The 26,740-nt window shown below is 36.0% G+C and overlaps 1 protein-coding gene across 2 annotated transcripts in view; it reads left to right on the forward strand.

Annotated features, from left to right (window-relative positions):
- The window catches only part of SNX7 (sorting nexin 7), a 100,241-nt gene that overhangs the window by 17,351 nt on the left and 56,150 nt on the right, over nt 1-26,740 (forward strand). For both annotated transcript variants that reach the window (XM_024751301.1, XM_024751302.1), the window contains exons 2-5: nt 7,312-7,494; nt 19,819-19,929; nt 20,270-20,434; nt 22,494-22,692. In XM_024751301.1, the coding sequence (XP_024607069.1) occupies nt 7,312-7,494; nt 19,819-19,929; nt 20,270-20,434; nt 22,494-22,692 (658 nt within the window). The remainder of the gene's footprint in view (nt 1-7,311; nt 7,495-19,818; nt 19,930-20,269; nt 20,435-22,493; nt 22,693-26,740) is intronic.

Raw genomic sequence — 26,740 nt, forward strand, 5'->3', positions numbered from 1 at the left:
TATATATACCCTTGTATGCATATACCACAATTTATCTATCCATTCTTATGGGCTGCCTTGAATGTTTTTGTACTTCCTTCGGTTTTGTCCACTACATGACTATATTTTAACCATAGAGATTGATTTATTCTTGCTTTAGATTTCTGTTTAATTTTGTGGGAAACTGAAAATTGAATTCAGTGACAACTCCCAGTACGTTTGACTTACTGGCAGTTAGGTGGTGGTCAAATGCTGGTTCCTCTACTTAATAGCAGTTAAGAGTTTGAACAAGTGATTTAACCTATTTCCTCATTGGAAAACAAGAGGTAAAAGAGTACCTACTCAACAGTATTGCTAGCTGGTTTAAAAAAGGGAAAGAAATAGAACATACTCTATGGGGTTGTGATAAGGTTTATATAATTCACATGAAGGTTTCAAGGAGACAATGTATACCCCACATGTATTCATCTCTTTTTATCCTCTGTGATCCAAGGTGAGATATGACCTCTCTGATGTTACTGAATCTCAGAAAAGTAACGTGACTTGACCAGGTTCACACAGCTGTATATATATGTAAACTTGAATTAAGTTTAGTTCTGCCTAACTACAGAGACTTTTTCTTTTAATATACCAGTTTTTTTTTTTTTTTTGCCAGAGTGGAAAATTATGTCAAACAAAATTATGTGAAACGTTTCTGTGGTCAGTATATAACTTCATAGTGCACAAAACCTGAAAAAGTCCAAGTATATTCAAAGCAACACTGTTAGAAAATAGAAACAGAAAAATGAATAAATAGATTATGATATATGCATACAAGGGTATATATACGACATAGCACTGGAAATTATGTCAAACAAGATTATTGAGTGTTGTGTGCCCCTTTATAGAACACGACATAGGCTGGCTTTTCCCCCAATCACATTTTCAACAGTGTTCCACAGAAGGCCTTTCTAATTTTTTATTATTATTATAAGCAGGCAGATTGGAAGGAGTTGTAAACCAAAACACAGCTGGTAAGTCTAAATTTAGGCCCATCAAGATGAGTGTCCCTCATAACAACATGGTTTCTCAAACTCCTTCCACTTTAAGTTGCTTTTTACCAGATGTCTCTTGGTGTACGTGTTTCTTGTACATCAGCAATTTTATTTGCATGGCCTTTTCATGCCAGTATTCTGATTTATCACACTTCTCACATTGATTTTTTTCCCTCTACTTGTAAAAAGAAAATAGCTGTTTGTGCACAGATGGTGGTTGCAATTTAGTATTATCAGAGTAATTCATGTTATATTTATGAGATGTTCCCGAGTAGCATCTTAGTGAAGGATATTAAGGAAGGACACCTCTTAGAGAGATCATATCTCACCTTTTAACCTGTTTCTTTTGAAGTTTATTTCCTGAGCACTCAAATATTGGCAAGTCATTGTTTGTTTTAAATTTCAGCTCTGTATTTTATTTATTTCAATAGTAGAACTTTGGAACCATCCAATAGCATTAAAAGTGGGAGGCAAAAAACATTTCTCAGAAATTACTGAAGTTGATTGTTAACCTGTAAAAAAAATTAATGGAGCAAGGATGAAATATTTTAATTATAATTCCTTCCTTCCTTTTTATCCTTGTTTCCTTCCTTAAATATTTATTATGTACCACTCTATATACAGAAATGCTGTTCATTTGCTAGGGCTACCATAACAAAGTACCACAGACTAGGTGTCTTAAACAGCCGGAAATTTATTTTCTCACAGTTCTGGAAGCTAGAATCTGAAATTAAGGTGTCAGCAGGATTGGTTCCTTCTGAGGGCAGCGAGGGAAGGATCTGTTCCCAGTCTCTCCACTTGGCTTGTAGATGGCTGTCTTCTCCCTGTGTCTCATGTTTTCCCTCTATGAATGTCTATGTCCAAATTTCCCCTTTTTTATACAGATACCAGTCATATTGCATCAGGACCCACTCCAGTGACCTCATTTTAACTTGATTACCTCTGTAAAGACCCTGTCACCAAATAAGGTCGCATTCTGAGGTACTGGGGGACCTCAACATATGAATTTTGGGAGGACATGGTTCATCCCACAACAAATGCTTATAATAAACCAAAAATAAGAACAAAGAAAACTTACCCTTAATTTGTAAGTGACTTTTCAATAAATTTCAGTATTATGCTAGCACAGTGCTAATGTCCATTCATTTCAGGAAAGTCACTTAAATGGTTTCTCTTACAGTGAATGTGTTGGTTTGCAGTAAGGATAAAAGACAATGACTTCCTGTGACAATTTGGCTTACTTCTCTATTATACATATTCAAATCTCAGCCTGAAACCATCCCAAGATTTTTTGGTGTGTGCCTGTGTGAGTGTGTGTTTTCACTATGCTAGCTATAAGAAAGGTATTCAATGTTATTTAAGAAGTAGAGATTTACCATGCAAATAATTTCTCTCCTGCTTTAATCTCTTGAAGAAAAAAAATGAAAAGATGTATTTTCATTGTGTGAAATATCATAAGATAATGGATGTATATCCAAATGCTAAGAATGAACGAATGTATAAACGAGGTTGAGGATGGGGAGAAAGACAGAACTAGCAGGAGAAAGAGGCATGAGTTATTGTGGAGGTAAGAACTTTGTTTGGAAAGAACAAATTTTAACGATCCATTTCTCCTGAAAAGCATCAACCACAAAAAGTTAAATGAAGTTCTTTTTGGTCAGTTACTTCTTTGGATCTTCGCAAACACTTATTGTCTTTACTTATTCGTGTCCAAATGTAAATCTTTTAAGTATTGTCAGTATATTTTCTTTCCTTTTTTTGAAGCGAATATAAAACTCTTTGGATAGTCACTTTTATTGAGGTTTTAAGAATGTTTTTGAGTGATTCATAGTAATTTACATCCTTCTACTGAAATCTTGGATGTTGCTAAATTTCAGCCTGTAATTTTCTTCCTTTGCTAGATATTGAAGCATATTTTTATGACACCACACTACACCCATTGGAATTGTGAGCCTTTATAAATTCAGGCAGATCTTTTCCACTCTACAAAAGGATGCATTTTAAGCAGAAGAAATAGAATGCTAAATTATGTAGTAGGTAAAAGAAGTGGGTTGTGGTGAGTTAAGAGGGTGACTACAAAGAACGCCAAAGCACATGGTTGTATGCACTGTCAGTGAAATTTAAAGCACATTTGCCCATCAACTTAAAAAACTACTGTTTATATGAAATGATAATTGAGAGAGATTTTTGTACATGCTGATTGCACATTTATTTGAAACCTCTAAATTCTGGTTTTAATGGCTGCTGAGTATTCCATTGTGTTAGCATCCCATAATTTATTTTGACAATCCCATTTTCATGTGATTCCAGACATATTTTTAAATTTCATATTTAACTATACAACTTTGAATTAAGAAAAAATAACAGATAATCAAATATGTAATCCAAGGTCTTCTGCCAAATGGCCCTAGACAGCTCTTTTAACTTACTGTTTTTTTTTTACAGTAGTTTTTTCAGTAGTTTTTACTGTTTTTTTTTTTTTTACAGTAGTTCTTACTGTTTCTGAACACGTTAGATACAGTGTTGACTCTAAACAATTAAAAACCTTTTTTCAAAATGATGCACGTTTATTTTAGAATATTTGGAAATACAGCAACTCAGACAGGAAAATATTAAATTCAACAGCAATCCCAACACCTGGAATAACTTCTGTTAACTTTTTGGTATAGCTTCTAAGTTCATGAGTGCACGCATATCGTGAGTGTGCTATTTCTCACTTTTTCTCTCCTACCTTCTGATCCCCCTCTGTCATACACACACATAAATACACGTACATGCATTAGAATCTAGTTGAATACAAATTTTATAAGCTAATATTTTCTCTTAATACCATACTGGGAATCTTTTTCCAAGTTACTATATATTCTTCTAATATATTAATCACTTTATTGCATTCTAGTATACGGATAGACTTTATTGTATCCTATTGTAGGTATATACCATAATTTGTTTCACTAAACTTCTGTTGCAAGACATTTATTGTCTCCATGTTTTTGTGTGTCTGATCAACTCAACTGTAATTTGTCCTCTATTCCTTGGTCTAAATCATGCCTAATATACATATATTTTCTAGCATTTATATCTTGTTTTCTAAATACCAGTCTCCTCTAAAAGAAACCAGGGCTCCTTGGAGAAATGTCTGTGATTCCATGACTGGGGCAGGGAAAATATAAATCTGAAACATCTTGCTATGCCAGAAAATAAAGTGCTCAAGGAATAATGAAGACATATCAAAAACACACAGATGCCAGCTTTAAGGAGCTCCTACTAGGCAAATTTTGGACACTTAGAACATCAAAATAAATTATATTAATGGATTATAACCCATTGAGTAAAATAGGACTCTGAGTCTATACTCATATAATTATTTGGCTTAAATAAATACTCTTCATCCTCCTTAGTAGGAAACCTACTGATAATATGAAAATTGAAAAATTAAAAAAAATATATGTTATTTTGAAATAAGGAAGGTAACAAGGAGCAAAAATAGCTAATAGATTTCTGAATTTGCTTCTGAGGAGCATGAACTGGTAATAGCAATAGTGGAGCATGTGATGCTGCTTTTTTGTTTTTAATTTGTTTCATTTTATTTTAAGCCTTGTTAGATGATTTGACTTTTGAAAACTATAAATATACTTTTTATTTTGAAATAATTGCAAACTTGGAGAAGTGTTGCAAGAATACCACAAAGAATCTAGATTTCCCAGTTATTACCATTTCACAACATTTGTTTTCTCTGTGTGTGTGTGCAAGTTGAGTAAATTAGAGACATGTTTTATTACTCCTAATTAAATCTGTGTATATTTTTTGAAAACAAGGACACTCTCCTGCATAATCACAGTATAAGTATGCAAATCAGGAAATTAATATTGACATAATACTATATTCTAATCCACAGACCCTTTCAAAATTTTCAGTTGTCCCAATAATACCATTCAGAGAGAAAAAACAAAGGCTCTTCTCCTTTGGAACAGAATCCAATCCAAGTTCATATGTTGCTTTGGCTCTTGTGTCTCTTTGGTCTGCATCAGTCTGGAACAGTTCCTCATCTTCCTTTTCCTTCACGGTATTGGCATGTTTGAAACTGTTTTATAAGCAATGTCTCCTCCCTTCAAACATATACATATGTTTTTCCCCCCATTATCTTAATATAACTGTATCACCATTTTTAGTTAAATTCAGTATTAAGAACAATTTATTTTTATTCACAGTTAAGCCATGTAATGAACTATAATTACATTTTTCATTCTTGTACCTTTTGTTTTCTTTAGAGTTCATCATTCATTCATTCCTTTATTTTAGGCCCTCCCTTTCTCCCTCTCTTGTTTTCTCTGCCTCTTGGCTTTTTTGCATCAATTCATCTACAAAATCTAATATAGCATGCTTCCTTTCATTATGCTTAAATGTATCAGGTATTCTGTCAGCCTCCCTCCCTCCCCACTTCCCTCCTCCCTTCCCTCCTTCCCTCATTCTCTTTCCCTTTTTCTTTTGCTCTTTCTCGTTCCTTCCTCCCTCTCTTCCTTTATTCTTTCCCTCTTCATCTCCTTGCCCCCCGGAGTCTTTCTGCTCTAGTCTGTATAGGTTGTTCTCTAAGTCTGTTCTTTCACTGTCATCCAAGAAATTTCCTTTAGTTCTCTTCTGTGTTGAATCTCTTACTTTCAGATCATATTTCTTCTTTCTTGGTATATGCTCTTATTTTGGAAAAGTGAAGAGTCTTCCAAAGAATGTGTAAGAATGGGTACATGGAAAGTCAGTTTTTGAAATCTTTCCTATCTGAAATGGCTTCATTCTACCTGTATACTTGAATGACAGTTTGGCTATGTATAATTCTAGGTAGGAAATATTTTCCTCTAAAAATTTTGAAGATACTATTTTATTATCATTTAGTTACCAGTGTTACCACTGAGAAATCTGAAGCCATTCCTATTGTATTTTACCTGTTTATAATGTCTCTGGAAGCTTTTAGGAATTGAAAATCCCTACTGTTATGAAATGGCATGGTGATAGATGCTTGTAGGGATACTACCCACCCCACTACTGTCCTCTTCATTTTGAGGAGGCCTGCTAGGCCCTGTCAACCTGGAATTACTTCAATTCAGAGGACATTTTCCTTCTTCATTTTCTGGAATTCTGTTCATTCAGGTGCTCTCTACCTGGATCCTTTAATTTTTAAAAATACTTCTCTCTCCTTTTCCATCCCATGTTCTTTTGGTTCAGCTTAGTTCTCAAGTTAAATCTTTTGAACTTCTGGTTGAGTTTTTATCCTTCCATCATATTTCAACTTTCATGAGCCTCCTTTTTTATTGGTTTTCCTGTTGTTCTCTGAATTGTTTTGAAAAATAACACCTGTTTTATTCATGAATTTGATATCATTCTTATCGCTAATGAGTTCATCTATTTTTAAAGCATTATATTCTCTATTCTGTCTGCTTCCTGTATTCTCTTTGTTTCTTTATTTGTGAATCTTTCACATCAGAGGCTTTCCACATGTTGAGATGTTCGGTAGTTCCCGCACCAGGTACTGACAAGCTGAGTAGACATTCAACATCTTGCTGCCCACGTTCTTGGGGCCAAATGAGGGGAAAGGGCTGGATATCATTTCCTCTAGTATGTAGGACTTTCCCTTGATATCTGTATTTTCATAGGGCCTCTCTCTCCCTCCATCCTGCCTGGTGCCCTTGAGTTCAGAGACACTCCAGAAAGCAAATTTCCAGGTTTTTGGCAAAATTGGGGAAGAAAAGTCACCTGATTGCATGGGGGTAGGTGAGGGAATCTGAGGTACTAACTCCTTTTTTGTTTTATGAGCTTTTTAACCAATCCTCTGGTTTAACTCTTCCAGCATTCTATATCCACAGGTTCCTGGCACCTCTAATTCTTGAGTGTCGCTGTGATCCTGTGTCATAAATGTGCCTTCTTTTTCCTGGTCTACCATTCTCTCCTACATTTACTTTAGCTGTTTCTGCACTGCTTTTCAGTTACCACTCAACCATCAGATTTCCAGTTTCCAAAAAAGTAGTTAACTTTGTTTGCTTAGTCTTTTCTTTTTACCTTGAGGGTTTAATGCCTTTTTATGACTTTTTGTCTTGTTCTGTCTTTGTTTCTTTACTGTCATTTTTAAAGTGGGATTTTGAGAAGAAGCAGAGATAAAAATACATGTTCCATATACCTTATTTAAGCAGGAGTCCAGTTATCCTTTTTGTTCTTGACATATTTGATTAGTATTTGTCATGCCTAAGAAAAAGAGGATTTTAACTTTTTATTCCTTATAGATATTAATTTTTGATTGTTTTATTCCTAGGATGCCTCATTGATGGACATGAATTCCTTCAGCCCTGTGATGCCAACATCCCCTTTATCAATGATAAACCAAGTCAAGTTTGAAGATGAGCCAGATTTGAAAGATCTTTTCATTACAGTTGATGAACCTGAAAGCCATGTTACTACAATTGAAACATTCATTACTTATAGGATTATTACTAAGGTAAGTATTTAATGAACATTTTCTTGAATATAGTTGCTTTTTTGAACTTTTGGAACTGCTTCTTGTTCACTTTGACACTCAAGTTAGAGAATATTAACTGAATTGTTCACTTTGACACTCAACTTAGAGAATCTTAACTGAATTGACTTCTAGTTTTTCAGCCATTTTGAGTAAGACATTGCATCTTATCTATCCTTCACTTGTTCTATATGAATTCAAATTAACCTGAATACCAGTAACTTGTATCTTAACAGTTGTGCTTATTAAAATAGGAACACTTTAGGTTTTTAGTTTAAAAATTATAAAGAAATATATTTGGAAAAGAAGAGCCTCAGTTTGCTAATAAAGAAAACAACTAGTTAAAAACATGATAACAATATTTTGTGTTCACATTTCTTCTGAAGATTCCAAAAAAATAATTTCATTTGTTTTCCAAATAAGAGCAAATGGCCACTTTATCTTATATCAATATATGAAACACTGTTAGTTGTTTAATGATGCAAGGACAGATCTAGAATCTGAGTCTCCTGACTCCTAGGACAAGGCTCTGCAAAAAGACAGTTTACTCTGAAAAAGTAAAAAAAAACAAATAGTATAATCTTTTTTTAAGGTCCTTTGTGTAATAGCAGCCTTCAAGAATTCTATTTATAAGTTATAATATTTTGTTTATGAAGTCTCACTCTACATCTCTTGTAGTGCATCCCTTTTGTAGCTGCAAAGCTTTTGGACCCTGTGCATATAATTACTTCTTCCAGTGCAGCCTCCACACTGCTGCTAATTATGTTGCATAAAGATGTATATATCTGATCTCTTTACTCAGATTCTTAAGATCCTTCCCTGGCTCCTCACTTCCTACAGAACAAAGTGCAGACTCCTTTGCATGATATATAGAGAACTTCTCAGTCTGGGGCCAGCGTACCGTATATGACTCACCTCTTACTCCCGACTTGTAATACCCCTGCTCTCCACTTGCATAGAACTACCTCTTTTATCTGAATATTCTAGGCTATTTCTTGCTCTCATGATTTTGCATATGCTTTTTCTTCTGTCTGGTATGCCCTTCCCACTTTCAGACAGAAGAGTTACTGTTTGTTTTTCAAGATACAATTCAAAATGATGCCCACCGCCTCTGCCCCACATGCTGAGTCCTCTTTCTTCTGTTTGCTCACAGTGTTCTAACTGAACTCTTAAAGAATATAAGATACCACAGTCAGTGTAGCAAAGAAATCAAAAGCCTATATTTAGTCCTTCTAAGCCTCAGGGTTTTTTTTGTTTTTTAATTTATAAGACTGAAATGATAATAGAACCTGGTTCTGTAAGAGTTGCTGTAAGAATTAAGTTAGGATAACTAATCAATGTAAAACACTTAGGAAAGTGCCTAACATATAATAAGTATTCAGTAATTGACACCTACCTGTGTGTAGGTCACTAACTGTGTGTTTATTTGTATTTATTCCCAATGAGTCTGTGAGCTTCTCAAGGAAGGTAGTTGTATCTTAAGTTATCCATAATTCTAAACACAATCCTTGGGATATGGCAAGTTAGCAATTTAACCTTTCGGTGAGTGAGTGAGTGAAGAAATTTATAGTATCATAGTCATATCAAGATGCTGTAGAACAAGGCAGCATGGAGTTGAATCTTGATTGCCCCCCTTCCTTGCTATTTAATTAACCTCTCTATGCTTAGTTTCCTCATTTGTAAATTAGATAACAGTACTAACCTCGTATGGTCTTTGTGAATATTTAGTTTGTTAATACAGACACACTGCTAAGAATAGAGCCAGATTTCTCCTGTTACTACTGTTATAATCATCCATTTTCATTACCCTTTCTAGCAAAGATTTTGTGAAACTGAATTATTTTCCCCTCATTTGTTTCTTTCAGAAAGACACTTTATAAAACACCCTATGGATTTCATTCTAATCATAGACATACAGTTCTTATGAGTTATCCATATTACATCATATTTTAAATGCACTGCTCTTGTAGTAGTAGTAGTAATAATGATAGTGATAATATTATAGTGTGTTAAACTAACTTTTATTGTGGGACTGATTTGTGCCAGGCAATGTTCTAACCACTTCATATGTTTTAACTCATCTGAAGCTCACAGCAATCTGGATCTTATGATTTACCCTCATTTTGTGAATGAGCCCACTGAAACTCAAAACTTGCCAAAGGTTATACAACACAGTCATTGGCACACAGTACCTGTGTGCCACGAGTACTGAAGCCCGTGTGCCTAGAGGCCATGCTCCACAAGAGAAGCCATTGTAATGAGAAACCTGCACACCGCAGCAAAGAGTAGACCCCGCTCGCCACAACTAGAGAAAGCCTGCGTGCAGCAACGAAGACCCAATGCAGCCAAACATAAATAAATAAATAAATAAATATTTAAAAAATTTTACATTCATGGACACCAAGATTATAAGGATAAACGCAGGAGGAGCTTCAAGATGGCGGAGGAGTAAGACGTGCAGATCACCTTCCTCCCCAGAAATACATCTACATGCGGAACAACTCCTACAGAACACCTACTGAATGCTGGCAGAAGACCTCAGAACTCCCAAAAGGCAAGAAACTCCCCACGTACCTGGGTAGGGCAAAATTAAAAAGAAAAAACAGAGACAAAAGAATAGGGACGGGACCTGCACCAGTGGGAGGGAGCTGTGAAGGAGGAAAAGTTTCCACTTTCCACACTAGGGAGCCCCTTCGCGGGCGGAGACTGCGGGAGGCGGAGGGGGGAAGCTTTGGAGCCACGGAGGAGAGTGCAGCCACAGGGGTGCGGAGGGCAAAACGGAGAGATTCCTGCACAGAGGATCAGGGCCGACCGGCACTCACCAGGCCGAGAGGCTTGTCTGTTCACCTGCTGGGGTGGGCAGGCACTGGGACCTGAGGCTCGGGCTTCGAAGGTCAGATCCCAGGGAGAGGACTGGGGTTGGCTGTGTGAACACAGCCTGAAGGGGGCTAGTGCGCCCCAGCTAGCCCGGAGGGAGTCTGGGAAAAGGTCTGGAGCTGTCGAAGAGGCAAGAGACTTTTTCTTGCCTCTTTGTTTACTGGTGCATGAGGAGAGGGGATTAAGAGCACTGCCTAAACGAGCTCCAGAGATGGGCACAAGCCACAGCTAACAACGCGGACCTCAGAGATGGGCATGAGACGCTAAGTCTGCTGCTGCAGCCACCAAGAAGCCTGTGTGCAAGCACAGGTCATTATCCACACCTCCCCTCCCGGGAGCCTGTGCAGCTTGCCACTGGCAGGGTCCCGTGACCCAGGGACAACTTCCCTGGGAGAACACATGGCACCTCAGGCTGTTGTAATGTTACACTGGCCTCTGCCGCCGCAGGCTCACCACACACTCTGTACCCCTCCCTCCCCCTGGCCTGAGTGAGCCAGAGTCCGTGAATCAGCTACTCCTTTAACTCTGTCCTGTCTGAGCGAAGAACAGACACCCTCAGGTGACCTACACGCAGAGACGGGGCCAAATCCAAAACTGAACCCCAGGAGCTATGAGAACAAAGAAGAGAAAGGGAAATCTCTCCCAGCAGCCTCAGGAGCAGCAGACTAAATCTCCACAATCAACTGGATGTACCGGGAATCTGTGGAATACCTGAATAGACAAAGGATCATCACAAATTGAGGAGGTGGACTTTGAGAGCAAGATTTATTATTTTATCCACTTTTTCTCTTTTTGTGAGTGTGTATGTGTATGTTTCTGTATAGCTTTGCTTTTACCATTTGTCCTAGGATTCTGTCTGTCCGTTTTTGTTTGTTTGGTTTTTTTAGTATCGTTTTTAGCTCCTGTTATCATTGGTAGATTTGTTTTTTGCTTTGGTTGCTCTCTTTCTTTTTTTTTTATTACTTTAAAAATTTTTTTAAATTATTTTTTATTTTAATAACTTTCTTATTTTATTTTATTTCATTTTATCTTCTTCTTTCTTTCTTCCTTTTTTTTCTCCCTTTTATTCTGAGCCATGTGGATGACAGGCTTTTGGTGCTCCAGCCAGGCATCAGGGCTCTGCCTCTGAGGTGGAAGAGACAAGTTCAGGACACTGGTCCACAAGAGACCTCCCAGCTCCACGTAATATCAAACGGTGAAAATCTCCCAGAGATCTCCATCTCAACACCAAGACCCAGCTCCACTCAATGACCAGCAAGCTACAGTGCTGGACACCCTATGCCAAACAACTAGCAAGACAGGAACACAACCCCACCCATTAGCAGAGAGGCTACCTAAAATATTAAGGCCACAGACAGCCCAAAACACACCACCAGATGTGGACCTGTCCACCAGAACAACAAGATCCAGCCTCATCCACCAGAACACAGGCACTAGTCCCCTCCACCAGGAAGCCTACACAACCCACTGAACCAACCTTAGCCACTAGGGGCAAAACCCCAAAACAACAAGAACTACAAACCTGAAGCCTGTGAAAAGGAGACCCCAAACATAGTAAGTTAAGCAAAATGAGAAGACAGAGAAACACACAGCAGATGAAGGAGCAAGGCAAAAACCCACCAGACCTAACAAATGAAGAGGAAATAGGCAGTCTACCTGAAAAAGAATTCAGAATAATGATAGTAAAGATGATCCAAAATCTTGGAAATAGAATGGAGAAAATACAAGAAATGTTTAACAAAGACCTAGAAGAACTAAAGAGCAAACAAACAGTATGAACAACACAATAAATGAAATTAAAAATTCTCTGGAAGGGATCAATAGCAGAATAACTGAGGCAGAGGAACGGATAAATGACCTGGAAGATAAAATAGTGGAAATAACTACTGCAGAGCAGAATAAAGAAAGAGGAATGAAAAGAATTGAGGAAAGTCTCAGAGACCTCTGGGACGACATTAAGCACACCAACATTTGAATTATAGGGGTCCCAGAAGAAAAAGAGAAAAAGAAAGGGACTGAGAAAATATTTGAAGAGATTATAGTTGAAAACTTCCCTAATATGGTAAAGGAAATAGTTAATCTAAGTCCAGGAAGCACAGAGAATCCCATACAGGATAAATCCAAGGAGAAACATGCCAAGACACATATTAATCAAACTATCAAAAATTAAATAAAAAGAAAACATATTAAAAGCAGCAAGGGAAAAACAACAAATAACTCAGAAGGGAATCCCCATAAGGTTAACAGCTGATCTTTCAGCAGAAACTCTGCAAGCCAGAAGGGAGTGGAATGACATATTTAAAGTGATGAAGAGGAAAAACCTACAACCAAGATTACTCTACCCAGCAAGTATCTCATTCAGATTTGACAGAGAAATTAAAACCTTTACAGAGAAGCAAAACTTAAGAGGGTTCAGCACCACCAAACCACCTTTACAACAAATGCTAAAGGAACTTCTGTAGGCAGGAACCACGAGAGAAGGAAAAGACCTACAATAACAAACCCAAAACAATTAAGAAAATGGTAATAGGAACATACATATCGATAACCACCTTAAATGTAAATGGATTAAATGCTCCAACCAAAAGACGTAGACTGGCTGAATGGATAAAAAAACAAGACACGTATATACGCTGTACACAAGAGACCCACTTCAGACCTAGGGACACATACAGACTGAAGGTGAGGGGATGGAAAAAGATATTCCATGCAAATGGAAATCAAAAGAAAGCTGGAGTAGCAATTCTCATATCAGACAAAATAGACTTTAAAACAAAGACTATTACAATAGATAGGAAGCATACTACATAATGATCAAGGAATCAATCCAAGAAGAAGATAAAACAATTGTAAATATTTATGCACCCAACATAGGAGCACCTCAATACATAAGGAAAATACTAACAGCCATAAAAGGGGAAATTGACAGTAACACAATCATAGTAGGAGACTTTAACACCCCTGTTTAACCAATGGACAGATCATCCAAAATGAAAATAAATAAGGAAACACAAGCTTTAAATGATACATTAAACAAGATGGACTTAATTGATATTTATAGGACATTCCATCCAAACACAGCAGAATATTTCTTCTCAAGTACTCATGGAACATTCTCCAGGATAGATCATATCTTGGGTCACAAATCAAGCCTTGGTAAATTTAAGAAAATTGAAATTGTATCAAGTATCTTTTCCGACCACAACACTATCAGACTAGATATCAGTTACAGGAAAAAATCTGTAAAAAATACAAACACATTGAAGCTAAACAGTACACTACTTAATAACCATGAGATCACTGAAGAAATCAAAAAATACCTAGAAACAAATGACAATGAAAACACGACAACCCAAAACCTATGGGATGCAGCAAAAGCAGTTCTAAGCGGGAAGTTTATAGCAATACAATCCTACCTTAAGAAACAAGAAACATCTCAAATAAAGATGCTAACCTTGCACCTAAAGCAATTAGAGAAAGAAGAACATAAAATCCCCAAAGTTAGCAGAAGGAAAGAAATCATAAAGATCAGATGAGAAATAAATGAAAAAGAAATAAAGGAAATGATAGCAAAGATCAATAAAACTAAAAGCTGGTTCTTTGAGAAGATAAACAAAATTGATAAATCATTAGCCAGACTCATTAAGAAAAAAAAGGAGAAGACCCAGATCAATAGAATTAGAAATGAAAATGGAGATGTAACAACTGACACTGCAGAAATACAAAGGATCATGAGAGATTACTACAAGCAACTCTATGCCAATAAAATGGACAATCTGGAAGAAATGGACAAATTCTTAGAAATGCACAACATGCCAAGACTGAATCAGGAAGAAATAGAAAATATGAACAGACCAATCACAAGCACTGAAGTTGAAACTGTGATTTAAAATCTTCCAACAAACAAAAGCCCAGGACCAGATGGCTTCACAGGTGAATTCTATCAAACATTTAGAGAAGAGTTAACACCTATCCTTCTCAAACTCTTCCAAAATGTGGCAGAGGGAGGAACACTCCCAAACTCATTCTACGAGGCCACCATCACTCTGATACTGAAAACAGACAAAGATGTCACAAAGAAAGAAAACTGTAGGCTAATATCGCTGATGAACATAGATGCAAAAATCCTCAACAGAATACTGGCAAACAGAATCCAAGAGCACATTAAAAGGATCATACATCATGATGAAGTGGGGTTTCTCCCAGCAATGCAAGGATTCTTCAGTATACATAAATCAATCAATGTGATACACCATATTAACAAATTGAAGGAGAAAAACCATATGATCATCTCAGTAAATGCAGAGAAAGCTTCCGACAAAATTCAACACCCATTTATGATAAAAACCCTGCAGAAAGTAGGCATAGAGGGAACTTTCCTCAACATAATAAAGGCCATATATGACAAGGCAGAAAGTAGGCATAGAGGGAACTTTCCTCAACATAATAAAGGCCATATATGACAAACCCACAGCCAGCATCATCCTCAGTGGTGAAAAACTGAAACCATTTCCACTAAGATCAGGAAGAAGACAAAGTTGCCCACTCTCACCACTATTATTCAAAATAGTTTTGGAAGTCTTAGCCATAGCAATCATAGAAGAAAAAGGAATAAAAGGAATCCAAATCAGAAAAGAAGAAGTAAAGCTGTCTCTGTTTTCAGATGACATGATACTACACATAGAGACTCCTAAAGATGCTACCAGAAAACTACTAGAGCTAATCAATGAATTTGGTAAAGTAGCAGGATACAAAATTAATGCACAGAAATCTCTTCCATTCCTATACACTAATGATGAAAAATCTGAGGGTAAAATTAAGAAAACACTCCCGGGCTTCCCTGGTGGCGCAGTGCTTGAGAGTCCGCCTGCCGATGCAGGGGACATGGGTGTATGCCCCGATCCGGAAGGATCCCACATGCCGCGGAGTGGCTAGGCCCGTAAGCTATGGCCGCTGAGCCTGCGGGTCTTGAGCCTGTGCTCCGCAATGGGAGAGGCCACAACAGTGAGAGGCCCGCGTACCGCAAAAAGAAGAAAAAAGAAAAAGAAAACACTCCCATTTACCACTGCAGCAAAAAGAATAAAATACCTAGGAATAAACGTGCCTTAGGAGAGAAAAGACCTATATGTAGAAAAGTATAAGACACTGATGAAAGAAATTAAAGATGATACAAACAGATGGAGAGATATACCATGTTCTTGGATTGGAAGAATCAACATTGTGAAAATGACTCTACTACCCAAAGCAATGTACAGATTCAATGCAATCCCTATCAAACTACCACTGGAATTTTTCACAGAACTAGAACAAAAAATTTCAGAATTTGTATGGAAACACAAAAGACCCCAAATAGCCAAAGCAATCTTGAGAAAGAAAAATGAAGTGGCAGGAATCAGGCTCCCTGACTTCAGACTATACTACAAAGCTACAGTAATCAAGACAGTGTGGTACTGGCACAAAAACAGAAATATAGATCAGTGGAACAGGATAGGAAGCCCAGAGATAAACCCACGTACATATGGTCACCTTATCTTTGATAAAGGAGGCAAGAATGTACAGTGGAGAAAAGACAGCCTCTTCAATAAGTGTTGCTGGGAAAACTGGACAGATACATGTAAAAGAATGAAATTAGAACACTCCCTAACACCATACACAAAAATAAACTCAAAATGGATTAAAGACCTAAATGTAAGGCTAGACACTGTAAAACTCGTAGAGGAAAACATAGGCAGAACACTCTATGACATGAATCACAGCAAGATCCTTTTTGACCCACCTCCTAGAGAAATGGAAATAAAAACAAAAATAAATAAATGGGACCTAATGAAACTTAAAAGCTTTTGCACAGCAAAGGAAACCATAAATAAGATGAAAAGACAACCGTCAGCATGTGAGAAAATATTTTGAAGCAACTGACAAAGGATCAATTTCCAAAATTTACAAGCAGCTCATGCAGCTCAATGTCAAAAAAACAAACAACCCAATCCAAAAATGGGCAGAAGACCTAAATAGATATTTCTCCAACGAAGGTATCCAGATTGCCAACAAACACACGAAAGAATGCTCAACATCATTAATCAGTATAGAAATGCAAATGAAAACTACAATGAGATATCATCTCACACCGGTCAGAATGGCCATCATCAAAAAATCTACAAACAATAAATGCTGGAGAGGGTGTGGAGAAAAGGGAACCCTCCTGAACTGTTGGTGTGAATGTAAATTGATACAGGCACTGTGGAGAACAGTATGGAGTTTCCTTAAATAACTAAAAATAGAACTGCCATACAACCCAGCAATCCCACTACTGGGCATATACCCTGAGAAAACCATAATTCAAAGAGAGTCGTGTACCACAATGTTCATTGCAGCTCTATTTACAATAGCCAGGACATGGAAGCAACCTAAACATCCATTGACAGATGAATGGATAAAGAAGATGTGGCACATATATACAATGGAATATTACTTGCCATAAAAGGAACGAATTTGAGTTATTTGTAGTGAGGTGGATGGACATAGAGTCTGTCATACAGAGTGAAATACGTCAGAAAGAGAAAAACAAATAGCATATGCTAACACATATCTATGGAATCTAAAGAACAAACAAAAAACAATGGTCATGAAGAACCTAGGGGCAAGACTGGAATAAAGATGCAGACCTACTGGAGAGTGAACTTGAGGATATGGGGAGGGGGAAGGGTAAGCTGCCACAAAGTGAGAGAGTGGCGTGGACATATATACACTACCAAATGTAAAATAGATAGCTAGTGGGAAGCAGCCACATAGCACAGGGAGATCAACTCAGTGCTTTGTGACCACCTAGAGGAGTGGGATAGGGAGGGTGGGAGGGAGGGAGATGCAAGAGGGAAGAGGTATGGGGATATATGTATATTTATAACTGATACACTTTGTTATAAAGTAGAAACTAACACACCATTGTAAAGCAATTATACTCCAATAAAGATGTTAAAAATAATAATAAAATAAAAAATAAAGATACACATTCATAAAAAAAAGGATAAATGCACATGCTCATATACCTACGTGTACACTGGCAATCTCCTACATAGAAATACTTAAGGGTGACCCGATTGTAAATAATTATATCAGGAAGCCCACATTCCTGGCATCTGTTCCCCTTATGGGAAATTATCCTTTATTCTCCAGGTTAGAATATCTGAGGTGAGTACTCTAAAGAAGTACTTTCTGTTTCAGAGATTAGAGATTTGCCTTGACCTAGGACATGTAGGAGTAAGAACTCAGAGGTTTAATAAGGGTCTGTCCTCTCACATCCTCATCATGAAGACAAACTCATCAATGCCTGCCAGTATGTAGTTGCGGGTTAAAGTGTATTCTTGATTCTGAGATTCATTTTCCCTCAAAAACAATTTTCTAAATCCTCCAATTTAGTGTTTGCCCTTGACCAAAGGTCAGTATTTGTTAAATAAATGCATTTTGAAGTATAGATCACATGAGTCCATTAGTCCTAAACTTCAAGTATGCAAGCTCTTATGGTCAGACATGAAACACCATTTACAATTTACTTTCCATGGGAAACTGTATTCTAGATTAGAAGATAGAGATAAAACTTCCAAACAGTAGGAATAACAGCGTTTGATGATAAATTTCCAACTTAGAAAGAACTTGTGTTCTAAAAAGTTATTTTGGAGCAGACATAATATATAACTTATAACCCTTTAGAAGCCCAATGAAGTCTTAGAGTAGGAAGAAAGAATGCACTGTCCTTAAGATTTGTACTCATCCTCTGTTTTCTTCTGTTACTGTAGTATGTTAGGGAACTCCTCTTTTAAGTCAGTGGCAGGGTGATGAGGACAGAATCAACCAATTATTTGACTTGATTTTATATCTTTCTGTTCCTGGAATTTATACAAGTTTCTTTTGAGTTTACTTGAAGTTTTGGGAATTCTTGAAGACATGTAAAGCTCTATCTTACTTTAACTTCCCAGTGTTTGAGTGTTTTTATTGTTAGTTATGCCATTTTATTTTCTTGGAAATGGGTAGTGAACCTATACGTATGTGCCAGGTATGAGGAGGTATCAGTAAGTGTTGTTTAATGAGTGACTCTAAACATGTTTTGTGTGCATATGTATGTATGCATGTTTATGTATTTGCATATATATATACACATACCAACTTGTATATATATTTGTTAAACTGTGTTTCTACTAGATTTAGTTTGCCTATTTTTACCATTTCCACAACTTGTACCATTTGGCATAATAGTTAGATTTTGTAGTGTTTTTTGAACATGTAGTTCCTTAGACTTCCGCATCTCATTTACCTCCACTTTTTCCCACTAAAAAGGGAATGTTTTGCTAAGATATATTTTATGATATTCTAAACATTCATTTTAAAAGAATAAACTTTGTCAAGTATAGCTTTTGTGAGCCTTATTTTATGACAATTAAGATTGCATCTTATTTTGACTTGAACTGCTTAACTTTACAATTATGTTCGTCTGTGTGGGTGATTGATATTTCTGGTGAATGTGAAATATGTAATGTGTTATTTATTCCATGTTTACTTCTCCAGGAAAATCTCAAACTTAATATTACTGTGTATAATTTTTAAAAAAAAATATATAAATGACTTTTTTTCTTATGATAGGTGAGGGCGTATTATCTAAGCTATTTTTGTATCTGGCTTGGGATTCAGGTAATAGAAGTGAGGTTGATATTTTACCCATGTTCTTCTTGTCATGTGTGTTGGAATAGATTTTTAGTTTGTTAAGAACAGATATTTTAATGTATTTGCTTAGTTTTTAGGAGTTTAGGCATATAGCTCAGAATTCCTTGAGAAATGATAGGAAGATTTTATTTTCACGTTAAATTTCCATTAATGACATTTTAAGAAAGCAGTAAAATCACTCTGTATAATGTTAGAATTTTCAAATACTAAAAGCAAATTTTATCAAAGCAATTCATTTGAGCAAATTCCAGGAAAACATTTTTTTCTCAGTTATGTTCAGGTTATTTTCCAAGTTGCAAAAATAGGACTTTCCTCAAATTCTGAATTCTGATCATCTTGAAAAATGAAATATATTTGAAACCTAAATTCAGAACACACTTTCTTGTTAGCAAGAAAGTCATGCCAAAGATAATAGTAGTTAAAATCTTGTGGAAGACAGATGGTTGCTCTAAGACAGATTTTTTCAGTTTGGATTTTAAATTTGAGCATGATGTTTGCTTTCTTTCTGGGAATACTGGAAAGTTTGCTTTGTTTCATCTGCTACATGAATTGATGTCTGCAAAAAAAAAAAAAAAAGACAGGCTGACAAACACTGAATAATTAGAATTTGTTAGTTTTTCTTAGAGACCCATTTATTTCAGAATGTCTAAAATAACATTAGGCAAATGTCTTCTGTCTTATATTGCATGTGCTGTTATTTTCTCCTACTTTCTTCAGACGTCTCGTGGGGAATTTGACTCCAGTGAATTTGAAGTTAGGAGACGTTATCAAGATTTCCTTTGGTTGAAAGAAAGACTTGAAGAAGCACACCCCACTCTGATTATTCCAGTAAGTTTACATTTTTTTTTTCACAGAATAACTGCCATTTTGTCTTGTGAATCGTTAGAATGCCTAACACCCAATTTCAGACCTTTTAATTCAGTATAATTCATTTATCTTAGGAACATTTGTTTTTAAACTTTTCAATCTATGTACAGATTTGTTTTTTTAAAGTATTGTAATGTGTTAAGATTTTAGTGTTTGGCTCTAGCGTTGTGAATTTTGAAAAATTATTTTTATAAGAAATGATCACACGTTCAAATAATCTTCCAAAAAGAAAAAGTGTAGAATTCCTTTTAATCCTGTACCACATAATGTTCAGATACCTTTTTAAATTTTTTTGCCCTAGCCATTGCCAGAAAAGTTTATAGTGAAAGGAATGGTGGAACGCTTTAACGATGACTTCATTGAGACACGCAGGAAGGCATTGCATAAATTTTTGAACCGAATTGCTGATCATCCAACTCTAACATTTAATGAAGACTTTAAAGTTTTTCTTACTGCACAAGCTTGGGTAAAGGATTTTAATTTATACTCATATAATCCTTTAGTATCTATACGTGTAGTAGGTTGTATGCTTTCTCTTATTTACCTTTATAAATCAGGTAAGAGTGGCCTTGAATTAAGATTTGTTTTTAAACATTGGAGAGAGATCCTTCAGATACAACCCTGTGTCACGTCTATGTATAAACATTATGAACATCTTGTACCTTTCTCACATATACATCCTCATATTTCTCTTGGTAGCTGAATTTTTTTTTAATGCCTGGGTTCTCCTTGCATATATTGCCAATACTGAAAATATATAAACATTTAAAAATTGACACTGTTTTGAGTAGTAATTGGTCAGGGCTTTTCAAGTTAGGATAAAAGATTTTATTAAATAGATGGATGGATGGAGAGATAGGTAAATAATATAATTTCCTTACTTTCCCTTCAATTACCTAATTGAAGGGGGTCTAATTTCTAATACAGAAACCTTATATGTTCCTTTTTTTTTATTCTATGAAGATGTAACTCACCAAGAAAGATGATAGGTAGAACAATGGTCAGTATTAAATACTTACTGACCAGTGTTGAGTTTTCTATCTCTCGGTTGTTGCCAAAGTGATCGAAGCTAAAAAGTGATTCATCTCAATCTTGACGGTACTTGCTGTCTGGAAGCCCTATGTGACTTATGTGAGATGAATTTGTGGCCTGACTCCAGACCCTTAGAAGCTGTTAGAAACATTATCTGCAGTCAGCAGTGGCAGTAACAGCTTGCCAGTTGTGACTTGTGCCGTTTCTGATAATGTTTACTCTATCAAATGATGTGGTAGCACTCCTCGATAGACGTGTTGCCTGGTCAAGAATAGCATCTGTTATTATTTGCACACAAAATCATATTGACATGGAAATAAACAAGTTTATATATTATTTTGTGTAAGACCTTTAGGAAAGAAGATCTGGAGAAAGATAATATGTTGTTTAATATTTGGGTAAATAATACATAATATTTTTATCTGTGGATTTGGTAGTCAGCATTGTTATAGATTTTTTTGTGCGTGTGTGTTACTCTTCATCTTTTATTTGATCTCAAACCTGTGTTTCAGTAAGTGCTACAACCATCCTCAGAATCCCTTGTCCTCCTTCTTGATGTTCTTTTTTAGTATGCCATACTTCTGAAGGAATACTGTAGTGTATCCTTTTATAGCATTTCTACTTTGCAAGTCTGTAGCTGACCCTCCTAAGTTAACTAGAATTAGAAACAGCTAGTTATATATTTTATTAAAAATCTTTCTCCAAAAACAGTCAGCCAGTGGAGATAGTGTCACAGTTTATCCAGTTAAGTTAGTTGCAGAGCTATGGTCAGGGAGTATCTGTTTACCAATTATTCTAGTGACTTTAAGTAGACAAAGCAGGTTAGTGCTTAGCAGTGAAGCCCCTAGGGTCAGACTGCCAGGGCTCCAATCCTTATCCACTAATTCATTGCTCTTGGAACTTGAGCAAACCTTCCTTTGCTTCTATTTTCTTCTGTACAGTGAGGATAATAATAGAACCTACTTCATAGTGTTATTATGAGTTATGTATATAAGAATGCAGGTATAGTGCCTGCAACATTAAGCTCTTAATAAATGCTAGCTATTATTATAACTAAAGAATTAATGAAGTTTTCCATTTTTTTCCAGGGAGTAGTTATAGTTAGACCCTAAGAAATCTTTTTTCTCAATCATTTTTCTATTAAATTCCTGTTATAAAATATGGATTTCATCTCATATCATCCTTCTTATCTTCTCCAGTAATCTCCTTAAGTGCGATTCCTTCTGTTAAACCTTGTTCTTTGAAAGATCCATGCTCTGAGGAAACATATTTTACATGAGCTCTTTGAAAAGGAATGTTATCAAGGAGACTGAGATTTAGAGAAAGAACTGTACCCTAAACTCATCTGCTTCAAATTAACGTGAAAAAAAAAAGACGTATATGAAACATTTTTATTATCTTTATTTTATTCTTCTAATTAGATTTCTTTTTTGTTGTTGGGACTTGGAATATCATTGTCTGCTTCATCACGAATATTTTATTTTTTTGTCTAGGAACTCTCTTCTCACAAGAAGCAAGGGCCTGGATTACTCAGCAGGATGGGGCAGACGGTCAGAGCGGTTGCATTATCAATGAGAGGAGTTAAAAGCCGCCCCGAGGAGTTCATGGAAATGAATAACTTTATTGAAATATTTAGCCAGAAAATAAATTTGATAGATAAAATATCTCAGAGAATTTGCAAGGAAGAAAGGGGTATGTAGAATCACTGAAATGTGATTTCAAAGTTGTTTGATTTCTGATGGATCTTTACATTTGCTGGTGTGGTAAGGCAACATCAACTTAGCATTTCTTTTTGGTCATTATTAGGATTTCTGTCTCTGCTTACAGTGCCTGTCAGTTATTGCATGCTGTTTACTTTATCTATTAGAGCCCTTAACATACTAATGAGTTGTTTTAAAATCCTGGTCTGATAATTCCAACATCTCTACCACATCTGGTTCTGATGCTTGCTTTCTCTTCAAATTGTGTTTTTTGCCTTTTGGTATGTCTTGTAATTTTTTTATTGGTAGCTGGACATGATGTACTTATAAAAGTAAACAGGCCTTTAGTAATGTGGTAGTGAGGTGTCGGGGAGAGGAAGTATTCTAGAGGCCTGTGATTAGGTCTCAGTCCTTTAGTGAGTCTGTGCCTCTGGACCGTGAGCTTCACAAAAGTTCAGTTTTTTTTCTTCCCCCCTCTTAGTTGGATCAGGATGGGCAGAGTGGGCTCAAGTTGGGTATTTCCCTTCCAAGTCAGTTAGGTTCTGATAATACCCCAGCAGGTTATGCTCTGGTTAACTAGTTTCCCATGAGGGCAGGCCTTGTTAAGAAGGCTATTTCAAAATGGTTCATTTTCACACCCCCTGCAGGAAGCAGAAGTAGTTTTTATCTGATATTTACTGTGTAAGCTTTTGCGGGTAAATTTCACAGCATTGTGGGGTCCCCTTGTGACTGGGTTCCTCTGGAGTTTTTAACTCTTTGAATTGTCCACACTGAGCCTCCAGCAATTCATCATTGACAGTTTCAGTCTCCCTACCCCCCCGGCACTGGTTGCAGAAGTGATTTCCCCTCTTGAGTCTCTGCTCCAGGAAGACAAGATTCCTTGTATCTGTGTGTCTGTCTTTTCAGTCTTGCAGGCAGTGGTTTGTCCTGTGTCCTCTCCTCTCTCACAGATCCAAAAAAAAGTTGGCTTTTCAGTCTGCTCGGCATTTTTCTTGTTAAGACCAGTGGCAACTTCCAAGCTCCTTACAGAGGAATCATACAACATTAAGTTAGAATTTCACCTTCAAAGTGTGGTTTATTCCCAAATCTATTGTCAAAATTTCTGATTCCTAAATGATTTTGAATGTAGTCATGGCCGGTTTCCATTTGCTTTAATTAATCACTAGCTGTCCTGTTCTCATTTATAGATAATAGTGATAAAGAGCTTAATATTTTGGATGTAGTTGGTCTCAAATGTTCAACATGGGCTATAGTTTTAATCAAAGAAGGGATGTGTCAGGAAATAGGGTTTTCACAGTTTCTAGTGATTTTTGTATGGGGGGACAAGTACTCATTAGGCCTGTCCAACCAATGGCAGAGATTTATATATGGGAAAATAGGTCCTGTTTCCTATTTTCAAGTTAGAATTTATTCCATGATGGAACTTCCCTGGTGGTCTAGTGGCTAACACTCCACGCTCCCAATGCAGGGGTCCTGGGTTCAATCCCTGGTCAGGGAATCAGATCCCACATGCTGCAACTCAAGATTCTGCAACTAAAGGTCCTGCATGCCGCAACTAAGACCCAATGCAGCCAAACAAATAAATAAATACTAAAAAATAATAATTTATTCCATTATGATTTTTTCTAATTCTATGAGTTTTTGCTAATTTTCCGATTGTTTTTACCTACATTAAAAATAGATGACTAATTCAGAAAATATATTTCCTAATATAAATCAGTTTTAGAGATGAACTACTTAAAGTCCCTACATTGATGGTTTATTTCTTTATTGTCCATGTCCCACATTAAACTGTAAGTTCCATCAGGACAAAAAGGGAAAAGGATTGATTTATTTCTGGTATCTAGATAGCGCCTAACACATTGTAGATGCTCAATTAAAATCTATTCAATGATTGAAAAAATAAATGAATAAACATAAGATTTGATGGTATGAAAATCTGCTTTATCAAGAATTGATTGGTTATTAAAAGAGATATAGAAAAAATTGTTAGATCTGAGTGTGTATTGCCTTTTCTCTAACTTCCTTTCCTATGTATTGACTTGGTGAGGTCATTGTGCTGACTAAATATAGTTTAATAATTTGTTTTATGCCTCTTGGTCTGCCTTTGTACTTACCATTTGTCATTTTTTTTAAATGTCAAGAAGCCAGTTGTTTTAACTAGGTTCTGTGATTCCAATTCTATTAAGTAGATTCTTGATTCATAGTTAAGTTGTACAGCAATTCAAAGAGGCGCTTGGAAACTCTTGACACTTAAGATTTCTGTAGAATATCAATATGCTTTATATTTGCCAGCACAAGGGACTAGTTTTTAAATCTTTGATATACTCTAATATTTGTGAAATGCTCAAAACGAAAAGTGGGTTTTGTGGTAGACTTTATAAATCTGAGCTCTCATTTTCAAGGAGTGAATGCACACTGGCCCAAACTTGAGGGATTTCTTGGTCTTTCGAATGTGAAGCCCACTTGTCAAGATTTCATTCAAAATGATAGATTTTTTTGTTTTGGTAGTTCTGCGAGTCTAAGCTATATAGGGTGTTCCATTCATATTTAAATCATAAAGAATTTGATGATCACAACGAGTCATTTCTCTTATGATTTACTTTTATTCAGTTTTTTTCTGTGATTTTGTTTTGTGTTCCCCAATTTATTAGGCAAATTTGTATTGACCGCATGTTGTGCTGCTGCTTTGTGCTAAAGATTGAAGGAGGGTTAAGATAGTACCTGTCCTTGAGCTCACAGTTTAGTTGGGGAAACAGATATATTAATGGACAAATTACAGGGCAGCTCATTAAGTGTTTGCATACAGATGCGATTTGAGTGCTGTATAAGCACAGTTTTAGAATTTCAGGGAAGCTCTCTATATAAAAATAAATACTACACAGGGTTAATGACACACTTTGATATATACCCAAATTGAGAGAAGAAATAAAGTAGAATATTTTCTAGAAATATTAGTTTAGTTTGGTGATTATTTAAAATAAAAGATAGGCCTAGATCAGGAAGATGCAATTTGGAAGGGCTCTAGTGGTCATTAAACCGAATATCTTCCTTAGGTGACAACTAATATTTCTGTTTTTTTTAATTTTTAAAGTCTTTTTTAGTTTACTTGATCATATAAACTTTTGAAATTTTAATAGTTTAGTAAAAAGTTTAATTTAGAGCAATATGACATATTTCAACTAACCCCAGTGACTAGTAAGATGATTAAATATAGAGAATTTAATTGTATTTATATGGATATTAAACCAAAAACACTCACTACTCATGCATTCTCTACAATAAAAAGCCGTCTGTCATTAAAAGTTGATAGTGTGAAAGCAAACATATAAAAACATTCAGATTTTAAAATGAAATCCAAATTTTTGGATAAATTTTTGGCTTATCAAGCATTGAATAGTCTTTTGTTATTCATTCTTTCATTGATATGAAAATATATATTGAATATATTATGTATTAGGCTTTGAGATTAAAAAAATAATAAGACCCTGCCTGGTTGAGTCTTGGAGCATATGTCCTAGGCGTGTGTGAGTTATGCAAGCAGTTATAATAAAGTGGGATAATAGAAGTATTAAATTATGATAGGCTTTAATAGAAGTATAAAATTATAATAGACTCATTGAGGACAAAGCATCTAAGAAGCCTTTGGAACAGAAACAGAAGAGATTTGTTTGTGTTAGGACTTAAAGGATCAGAAGTAGTTTGTCATATGATAGAAATGGTAGAGGGCAAGACTAAAAGATACATGCATTGTTTAAGTTAGGAAAAATCATGAGATATTCATGAATGAGCGGTTATTTTGGCTTGAATTAAAATATCTTTGGGGGAGAATCTGAGGAGTTAGACCTGGAGAGGCAAGGTAGGGACTGATCATAAAGGACTTTCTAATTCAGCTAAGAAACTTCACTGTTCATATACTGTGACAAAAATTGAAAGAGGGAGAATTGTTAGAAGTCCCTTGCAGTAGTACAGGTTAGAGGTGCTGATGACAGTGGAAGTGAGGAGCGGTGGGTGGGTGGGTAGGTAAGTGGGTGGGTAAA

The sequence above is a fragment of the Neophocaena asiaeorientalis genome, unplaced genomic scaffold, assembly GCF_003031525.2.
Source record: "Neophocaena asiaeorientalis asiaeorientalis breed wild unplaced genomic scaffold, Neophocaena_asiaeorientalis_V1.1 scaffold147, whole genome shotgun sequence".
NCBI lineage: Eukaryota > Metazoa > Chordata > Mammalia > Artiodactyla > Phocoenidae > Neophocaena > Neophocaena asiaeorientalis.